This window comes from Nerophis lumbriciformis, unplaced genomic scaffold (genome assembly GCF_033978685.3).
Source record: "Nerophis lumbriciformis unplaced genomic scaffold, RoL_Nlum_v2.1 HiC_scaffold_276, whole genome shotgun sequence".
Classification (NCBI taxonomy): Eukaryota; Metazoa; Chordata; class Actinopteri; order Syngnathiformes; family Syngnathidae; genus Nerophis; species Nerophis lumbriciformis.
In genome coordinates, this window is record NW_027316713.1 from 33,091 (window position 1) to 43,124 (window position 10,034).

General features: G+C 42.7%; 1 protein-coding gene across 1 annotated transcript; it reads right to left on the bottom strand.

Annotated features, from left to right (window-relative positions):
• Positions 1 to 8,986: 8,986 nt before the first annotated feature.
• Positions 8,987 to 9,754, bottom strand: LOC133588358 (major histocompatibility complex class I-related gene protein-like). The gene is made up of 2 exons (XM_061940879.2): positions 9,413 to 9,754; positions 8,987 to 9,247 (listed from the first exon to the last, which is right to left on the bottom strand). Exons 1-2 carry the CDS (start codon positions 9,666 to 9,668, stop codon positions 9,081 to 9,083), a joined length of 423 nt encoding a protein of 140 aa, XP_061796863.2. The 5' UTR covers positions 9,669 to 9,754; the 3' UTR covers positions 8,987 to 9,080.
• Positions 9,755 to 10,034: the final 280 nt, after the last annotated feature.

A 10,034-nucleotide genomic window follows, 5' to 3' on the forward strand; every position in this document is an offset into this window, starting at 1 on the left:
ATATTATTTACTTTGATTCCAAAGAAATAGCGATTTTGAAGGACCGGGATTCACTCTGTGACGCATTTGCTTACACGTGAGTTGAAAAATAAAGCTCCTGTAGATCCACGCTGATGTCCGTGTCTCCTCTACTTAACAGCCATTAAAAGATTACAAATATATTACACTATATACATCCATTATATTACTTTCCTTTACTTTCACGGAAAAAACACTCATTTTTATGGTGTTGCGACTTGTATTTTATTTTGTGATAGTAGCGACTTCCTCCCGGTCAACTTCACAGACAAAATATGAACTTCACACATAAAAACAACAGCAGACATGAATTGTAGATGAGACTAATATGTGTAGCAGGAAATCAACTGCAAACAAACTTATCCTTAACTTAAAGGGGAACATTATCAGCAGACCTATGTAAGCGTCAATATATACCTTGATGTTGCAGAAAAAAGATCATATATTTTTTTAAACGATTTCCGAACTCTAAATGGGTGAATTTTGGTGAATTAAACGCCTTTCTATTATTCGCTCTCGGAGCAATGACGTCACAACGTGACGTCACATCGGGAAGCAATCCGCCATTTTCTCAAACACCGAGTCAAATCAGCTCTGTTATTTTCAGGTTTTTTCGACTGTTTTCCGTACCTTGGAGACATCATGCCTCGTCGGTGTGTTGTCGGAGGGTGTAACAACACCAACAGGGACGGATTCAAGTTGCACCAGTGGCCCAAAGATGCCAAAGTGGCAAGAAATTGGTCGTTTGTTCCGCACACTTTACCGACGGAAGCTATGCTATGACAGTGATGGCAAGAATGTGTGGATATCCTGCGACACTCAAAGCAGATGCATTTCCAACCATAAAGTCAAAGAAATCTGCCGCCAGACCCCCATTGAATCTGCCGGAGTGTGTGAGCAATTCAGGGACAAAGGACCTTGCGAGCACGGCAAGCAACGGCGGCAGTTTGTTCCCGCAGACGAGCGAGCTAAACCCCCTGGATGTCTTGGCTCACACCATCCCTTATGCCACCGAAGATGATCAAGAGAAGAATATCGACCCTACCTTCCCTGGCCTGCTGACATCAACTTCAAAACTGGACAGATCAGCTTTCAGGAAAAGAGAGCGGATGAGGGTATGTCTACAGAATATATTAATTGATGAAAATTGGGCTGTCTGCACTCTCAAAGTGCATGTTGTTGCCAAATGTATTTCATATGCTGTAAACCTAGTTCATAGTTGTTAGTTTCCTTTAATGCCAAACAAACACATACCAATCGTTGGTTAGAAGGCGATCGCCGAATTCGTCCTCGCTTTCTCCCGTGTCGCTGGCTGTCGTGTCGTTTTCGTGGGTTTGGCTTGCATACGGTTCAAACCGATATGGCTCAATAGCTTCAGTTTCTTCTTCAATTTGGTTTTGGCTACCTGCCTCCACACTACAACCATCCGTTTCAATACATGCGTAATCTGTTGAATCGCTTAAGCCGCTGAAATCCGAGTCTGAATCCGAGCTAATGTCGCTATAGCTTGCTGTTCTATCCGCCATGTTTGTTTGTGTTGGCTTCACTATGTGACGTCACAGGAAAATGGACGGGTGTATATAACGATGGTTAAAATCAGGCACTTTGAAGCTTTTTTTAGGGATATTGCGTGATGGGTAAAATTTTGAAAAAAACTTTGAAAAATAAAATAAGCCACTGGGAACTGATTTTTAATGGTTTTAACCCTTCTGAAATTGTGATAATGTTCCCCTTTAAACTTAATGTTTAATTAGTGGAGCCCTCAGTTGTAAAGACATTGGTGCATCTAATGGTTTCTTCTTTAAATGCTTGTGAGTGTCAAATGAAGTGAGGTCAGGAACGTCTTGTTGATGATAAATGCTTTCAATCTTCAAAAACAATATTTTTATTAAGAGTGTAAAAATCCACTCCATCCCATTTGAAATATCTTTTTTAATGGTCGCTTTTATATTTGTCGCTAAACCTTTCTGCACCGATTCAGGTAAGTAAACAGTAGCCTAATGGGACTCTAGACCAGGGCTAGCCAACCCGTGGCTCGCGAGCCTCATGCGGCTCTTTGGCTGGTTTCATGCGGCTCTTTACTCTATTAGAAAAAATTAAAATTAAAAAAAAGAAATTACAAATTTAAAAATACAAACCCCGTTTCCATATGAGTTGGGAAATTGTGTAAATATAAACGGAATACAATGATTTGCAAATCCTTTTCAAACTATATTCAATTGAATGCACTACAAAGACAAGATATTTGATGTTCAAACTCATAAACTTTATTTTATTTTTGCTAATAATGATTAACTTAGAATTTCATGGCTGCAACACGTGCCAAAGTAGTTGGGAAAGGGCATGTTCACCACTGTGTTACATGGCCTTTCTTTTTAACAACACTCAGTACACGTTTGGGAACTGAGGAGACACATTTTTGAAGCTTCTCAGGTGGAATTCTTTCCCATTCTTGCTTGATGTACAGCTTAAGTTGTTCAACAGTCCGGGGGTCTCCCTTCTGCTATTTTAGGCTTCATAATGCGCCACACATTTTCAATGGGAGACAGGCCTGGACTACAGGCAGGCCAGTCTAGTACCCGCACTCTTTTACTATGAAGCCACGTTGATGTAACACGTGGCTTGGCATTGTCTTGCTGAAATAAGCAGGGGCGTCCATGATAACGTTGCTTGGATGGCAACATATGTTGCTCAAAACCTGTATGTACCTTTCAGCATTAATGGCGCCTTCACAGATGTGTAAGTTACCCATGTCTTGGCCACTAATACACCCCCATACCATCACACATGCTGCCTTTTACACTTTGCGCCTAGAACAATCCGGATGGTTCTTTTCCTCTTTGGTCCGGAGGACACGACGTCCACAGTTTCCAAAAACAATTTGAAATGTGGACTCGTCAGACCACAGAACACTTTTCCACTTTGTATCAGTCCATCTTAGATGAGCTCAGGCCCAGGGAAGCCGACGGCGTTTCTGGGTGTCGTTGATAAACGGTTTTCGCCTTGCATAGGAGAGTTTTAACTTGCACTTACAGATGTAGCGACCAACTGTAGTTACTGACAGTGGGTTTCTGAAGTGTTCCTGAGCCCATGTGGTGATATCCTTTACACACTGATGTGGCTTGTTGATGCAGTACAGCCTGAGGGATGGAAGGTCACGGGCTTAGCTGCTTACGTGCAGTGATTTCTCCACATTCTCTGAACCCTTTGATGATATTACGGAGCGTAGATGGTGAAATCCCTAAATTCCTTGCAATAGCTGCTTGAGAAAGGTTTTTCTTAAACTGTTCAACAATTTGCTCATGCATTTGTTGACAAAGTGGTGACCCTCGCCCCATCCTTGTTTGTGAATGACTGAGCATTTCATGGAATCTACTTTTATACTCAATCATGGCACCCACCTGTTCCCAATTAGCCTGTTCACCTGTGGGATGTTCCAAATAAGTGTTTGATGAGCATTCCTCAACTTTATCAGTATTTATTGCCACCTTTCCCAACTTCTTTGTCACGTGTTGCTGCCATCAAATTCTAAAGTTAATGATTATTTGCAAAAAAAAAAAAATGTTTATGAGTTTGAACATCAAATATGTTGTCTTTGTAGCATATTCAACTGAATATGGCTTGAAAAGGATTTGCAAATCATTGTATTCTGTTTATATTTACATCTAACACAATTTCCCAACTCATATGGAAACGGGGTTTGTGTATACATAACATTTTTTTTTAAATCTATTAGTGCCCACGAGGTGTTGACGCGACAAACTTTTTGATGTCGGAGTCCCACGTTGCTGTGTTACTGTACTGTAGTATATCTACTGTCCCTGGCGTTTGCCGGGACGAAAAACACTACATTTCCCAAAATGCAGCGCGATCGAGACACACGGCCTCTTCATCGACTTCCACTCAGCACAAAGAGGGCGTTTTCTCAAAATCCAGCTTGTAAAACACCGTGGCGTTCAACACGCGGCCTCTTCTATCGGCCGTGATCGTGATCATCACGAAAAAAAAGGAAATACTTGGATTACAATACTCGGATTACTTTTTTCGCTCGGCTTAAGCCGGTTAGAGTTGCACATAAGAAGAAGAAGAAGAAACCGAAGCCGGTTTGAGTGAGGTCAAAGGTGCATGTGCGTGAGATCACAGTAGTAAACCATTTGTGACAAGTTCACTCTCAAAATGGCAGGGAAAAAAAGCACAGCAAAAGGAAAATAAGAAGAACACGGAATTTTAACAGAGTGAGTTTATATTTTTTTGTTGAACGTAATGGCAAGCCATTCTGCCTTATACGTCAGGCGTCATTAGTGCATTTCAAAGCTTCAAATCTTCAGCGTCACTTTAGCTTACTCTATGCCAGAGGTGTCCAAAGTGCGGCCCGGGGGCCATTTGCGGCCCCCAGCTAATCGTTTACCGGCCCCCCACACATTCTGCAAAAATTGCAAAATTGATAGTATTGGAAAAATTAAAAAAAACATTTTAAAAAAGTGGAATGAGGTGAAATCTAACTAGAAAAAGTTGCAATGTTGACACAAAAGCTGCCATGCAGGCTGTTTTTTTTTCTTTTGTCTTTGTTTATTTTTATTTTTATTGCCATTGCTCAAAAAAAAAAAAATTAAAAAAAAATCTATGTTACAATGAATTATTACTTAAAAACATTCACTTTAAAATGTTTTATGTGGAAAAAATATTGCATATATTGTGTGGAGACCAAGCAGAAGAACGGCAGTGGGTCGCCACAGCGGACGACTTTAGGGTGAATGATGAGTCCAGCGATTAGTTGCAACTCCTGCTTTATTGATTGCTTGCACACAGCCAATCCAACACAAAACCAACTAGTCCCTCCCCGCACTCACGCTACCGCTCCCTCTCTTCTCTCGCCCACACACTCACTGACGTCACTCACCTCACATGCTCACCTATTAAAGGGCCACACACACACATACTCTACTCTCATAACACACAGTACAGTTAGTAAAACAACTGTGTTTTCATTACTGTGTATTTGATAGGTGCCATTGCCCCGGAATTGTATTGCATTGTACTTTCAAGTACAACAATGAGTAGATGAGTGTTATGTGTGTGTATATGTGTAAATAAATGAACACTGAAATTCAAGTATTTCTTTTATTTATATAGATAATAAAATAAATAAATATATATATAGCTAGAATTCACTGAAATTCAAGTATTTCATACATATATATATATGAAATACTCGAGTTGGTGAATTCTAGCTGTAAATATACTCCTCTCCTCTCAACCACGCCCCCCGCCCCACCCCGACCACGCCACCCACCCCCCACCTCCCGAAATCGGAGGTCTCAAGGTTGGCACGTATGTGTGTGTGAGACAGTGCACACAATGTTAATTGTTGAAAATAAGTGGCCTGTGGTCTTAGTACTGTAGGAGTCATGTTGGTGTGTGACATTTACAATAAATCTGGCTGAGCAGAGGTTTGTGTGTGTGTGTGTGTGTGTGTGTGGGGGGGGGGGTGTTTGTGCGCGTGAGGAAGGGATGGGGTGATGTTCATGTGTGCTCATGTGTAGGATGTGGCTCTTTGCAGTAACACAGTAAAAAAAGTGTCTCTTAGTCTCTGACTAGTTTGCCAACCCTGCTCTACATCATCAATTAAGCGGGGGTGTATATTGTAGCGTCCCGGAGGAGTTAGTGCTGCAAGGGGTTCTGGGTATTTGTTCTGTTGTGTTTATGTTGTGTTACGGTGCGGATGTTCTCCCGAAAGTTTGTCATTCTTGTTTGGTGTGGGTTCACAGTGTGGCGCATATTTGTAACAGTGTTAAAGTTGTTTGTACGGCCACCGTCAGTGTGACCTCCATGGCTGTTGACAAAGTATGCTTGCATTCACTTAAGTGTATGTAAAAGCCGCAAATATTGTGTGACTAGGCCGGCATGCTGTTTGTTTGGAGGAACAGCGGACGTGAAGACAGGATGTAGAGGACGCTAAAGGCAGTGCCTTTAAGGCACGCCCCCAATATTGTTGTCCGGGTGGAAATCGGGAGAAATTCAGGAGAATGGTTGTCCCGGGAGATTTACGGGAGGGGCACTGAAATTCGGGAGTCTCCCGGGAAAACCGGGGGGGTTGGCAAGTATGGGTTAGGGTCAGGGTTAGAGGGTTAGGGTCAGGGTTAGAGGGTTAGGGTTATAATAAGGCCATACTGTTAATAAGTACTTAATAATGACTAGTTAAGAGCCAATATGTTACTAATTTGCATGTTAATAAGCAACTAATTAATGATGAATATGTTCCCCATACTAAAGTGTTACCATGTTTTTTTACTGGTGCATAAAATGAAGCGTGCATGAACATCACCTTGTTCAAAGAACAAAAGCAACACAGTGCATAAACTCACAACAAATGACACACCTGCAAATCAGTCAGCTGTTGCCGTATCCGTAATACGCCGATAGGGAGAAGTTTGTATTTACACGATGAGTCGGGTGTGTCTTGACCTCCGCCGAACCACTAGGGTTCCATGGAACCCAGGTTAAGAACCACTGCTTTAGTGATTGACAATAAGATAACAAGAAATGTGTTTTTTAAATATATGGCCGCTCCTCCACCTTTTCCAGGACGATGGCATGGGAAGACATTATATGCATTAATAGCAACGTCCTTGTCAGAGACTGCTTTACTTAGCCACCTTAAGATAAGATAAGGAAGTCTGCATTTTCTTGCTGGAATCCAGATTTTGACTAAGTCTAATTTTGGCAGGAGACTCCTATTATTGAAATGGAGGCCTGACCCGGCTCTAAATTCATCAGCAGTACTGATGTTATTGAAGCTGGGTCCTGGATTTGGTTGCACATTGCCTGATAGCAGAAGTAAAAGCAATATCAAGATTTTCTGTTTCATTTTGTGAGATAACCCAATGAAAACATTCTTTGGCGGAATTTGCAGCCCGCAGCTAATCTTTTAACAGCCCACGACACATTCTACAAATACTATATAAAAAAACCTAAATAGTGTAATAAAAGAGGTGAAATGTAACAAAGAAAAGTTGCATTGTTGATTGTAATAAAGCTGCCATGCAGGTTGTTTTCTCTTTAAAGCTGTCATTGCTCAAAAATAATAATGAATCAAACTCAATGTTATTATCAATTATTTAAACTATTCAAGGCTCCAATTACGTCACTTAAAACATTTGACTTCAAAATATTTTTCCGGGAAAATATTGAATATTTTGTGTTTGCCTTAAAAACAAAAGGTTTTTGACTAAAAGGGCAAAAACAAATACAAAATGAAGAAGCTGTCACGTACTCGCATGGCTGCTCTAGTTGTGACCCCAAGATGCAGGAGACAGGAGGACGACGTGCAGGTGAGAGTCTTTAATTCCCACAGGGAGCACAAGGAGGTGCAGCAGGGAAGTGCACAGAAGCATAAGCAGCATACAGCAAACCAGAGTAACCTTTAACAAAACAATCCTTGAGCCCTGACTGGAGGGCGAGGCAGGCATAAATAGAAGCCAGCTGGTTAGTTCAAGTTAAAGTAGCAATGATTGTCACACACACACTAGGTGTGGTGAGATTATCCTCTGCATTTGACCCATCACCCTCACCCCATGACCAGGTGTGGCCAGGCTGCCAATCAGCAACAGGTGAGGAGGGAAAAGCGCTCAGGGAGACAAACAGGAAGTGGGACCAAAATAAGAGCGCTGACTAGGAGATAAACACAAACGCAAACAGACCATGTGACACCTGACGTGACAGGTCGTCACAGAAACGAGGGATGGATCTGAAGTTTATCGAGAGACTTAAGTGTTGAAAGTAAAAAACTAAATACATTTTTAAGGCATTTTTTAATTGTCATTGCTCAAAAAATAATGAATTAAAATCAATGATGTTATGAATTATTGACCTATTTAAGATTGCAATTACGTTTAGTAAACATTATTATTTAGTTGTTTTGCCATAACAAAACAGGGTTTTGACAAAAAGGGCATAAAATATAAAAAAATATTATGATATGGACAGATAAACCTGAAACTGATCTAGGGATTTAATTGTTGAATGAAAAAATACAAGATAAATAAAAATGAGCTATTTCTACCATTGTTATGAGCGAGAGCCTTCCTGGTCGCCAAAAAAGCAGTGCGAGGCGAGTGGAGAACAAACGGATTTATTGACAGAGATGTGACACAATGTGATATTGATCATAAGCAGCGGCCACTCAAAGAAAGAAGAAATCCTCGTCATGATGTCAAGGCCATGAAACGTGAGCCCCGAATGATTTTCTAGCCACCAACGTTTGATGTTGAAAGTATTTTAACGGCCAAAGAAGAATAGATGGAATAGCGTGAGGAGCAGTGGGATGAAGAACAAAGCACATCTCCATGATGGAGACATCTCTCTGTGTTCCAGTGCACAAAACATCCTGGAGGAAGAAGATGACTCAGCACATTCCCAACAGAAGCAAGTTGAACATGATCTTCACACAAGAACATTTGGAGGTGCAGACTTACTCAGCCTTCAGCCGCCACATTCTCGGAGAGCTCCACGCCGCCGTGGCGAGCTGCGGGACAAACGCAAACGGTGAAGGAAGAACATCCAGAAGGTGCCTCGTCACTCACATCAGATCTTTGAGGTGTGACTTGGAAAGATGAAGAAGCAGAGTGCTGCTCTTCTACTTCCTGACTAGGAGACCTTCTTGATGAGTCAGCACACTTGAGGTCTCATTTGGCTGATCCTCATCATGAGGACTCATGTCAAACGTGAGATATGCCACACTTTGTATTGCGTGTGCTCACAGGAGGGTCTTTTATTGTGAAGGAGTCAGCTCAAGTTGGGATTTTCAGGCTAAACTTGTAACAAAGGTCCACATCAGACCTCCATGTGAGTGACGCTTCACCACGGCTTTGTTTCTTGCGGCTCAAAGAAAAGATGTTTTACTTACAAGCTGCATTGTACTGGGCTGAAATGAAAGTGAAACAAGGTGAAATGGACTTTTTCCTCACGTCTTTCTATGTGAGAGTGTGCGCTCTGTCTCTGTGGATCTTTGAGTGTTTGGCTGGAAGGCAACTAAAACATGCAGCCCGGATGAAAGCATCAACTCACGGCCTGGACCGAGAAGAAGAAGAAGAAGAAGAAGACGGAGGACATTGGTGTCCCTCACCTTGTCTGTTTCTGTGACGCCTGACCATGACGATGATGATGGCCGCCAGGACGGCCGCCACAGCGACGACCGCCGCCGTGGCAGCGAGGGCGACGCTCCAGTTGTCTGTGGAGAGCAAAAAAGCACAAGTGGAGTGACAAAGCATGAAGAGGAAACCTTCATGACTACTTTGCATGCAGACGTCAAGCGTTGTCATGGTGACATGGATCAATAATGGTGACAGGTGGACTTGTGATGGGAAACATCTCCAACTAAATGTGTCTTTCTCACCTTCATGGCTTGCGTTGCTCAGGATGCTTCTTCTCTCCAGCTTGGTGACCAGGTCCTCCTTGACGCCAGACAGCTGGAACACACATTCGTACTTGCCCTCCACCTCCGCCGTCACCTCCACTTTCAGCTCCACCGACATCTGGAAGGTTCCGTCGTGGTTGGGGAGCAGCTCTCCGTGCTCCACGTCCTCGAAGATCTGCTCGCCGTCTTTCCTCCAAAACAGGTCGGCTAAGTCGGGGTAGAAACCTGTCGCCATGCAGGTGACTGGAGAGGATGGCGTCTTCTGGAGGAGGAACACCTCTGGAAGCTCTGCACAGGAAGTGATGTCACGTGTGAACAGAAGACAACGTGGGGGAGAAGGTGTGGATGGAGGTAAAGATGAAGAGAAGGTGTGAATGGAGGTAAAGATGGAGAGAAGGTGTGGATGGAAGTAAAGATGGAGAGAAGGTGTGGATGGAGGTAAAGATGGAGAGGAGGTGTGGATGGAGGTAAAGATGGAGAGAAGGTGTGGATGGAGGTAAAGATGGAGAGAAGGTGTGGATGGAGGTAAAGATGGAGAGAAGGTGTGGATGGAGGTAAAGATGGAGAGAAGGTGTGGATGGAGGTAAAGATGGAGAGAAGG

What these genes read in the sequence shown, in the direction of transcription:
- LOC133588358 (XM_061940879.2), bottom strand. Translation starts at nt 9,668, where the DNA reads ATGGCGACAGGTTTCTACCCCGACTTAGCCGACCTGTTTTGGAGGAAA. An exon ending in GAGCAACGCAAGCCATGAAG is followed by an intron (nt 9,248 to 9,412) that starts GTGAGAAAGACA and finishes TGCTCTCCACAG; the next exon opens with ACAACTGGAGCGTCGCCCTC.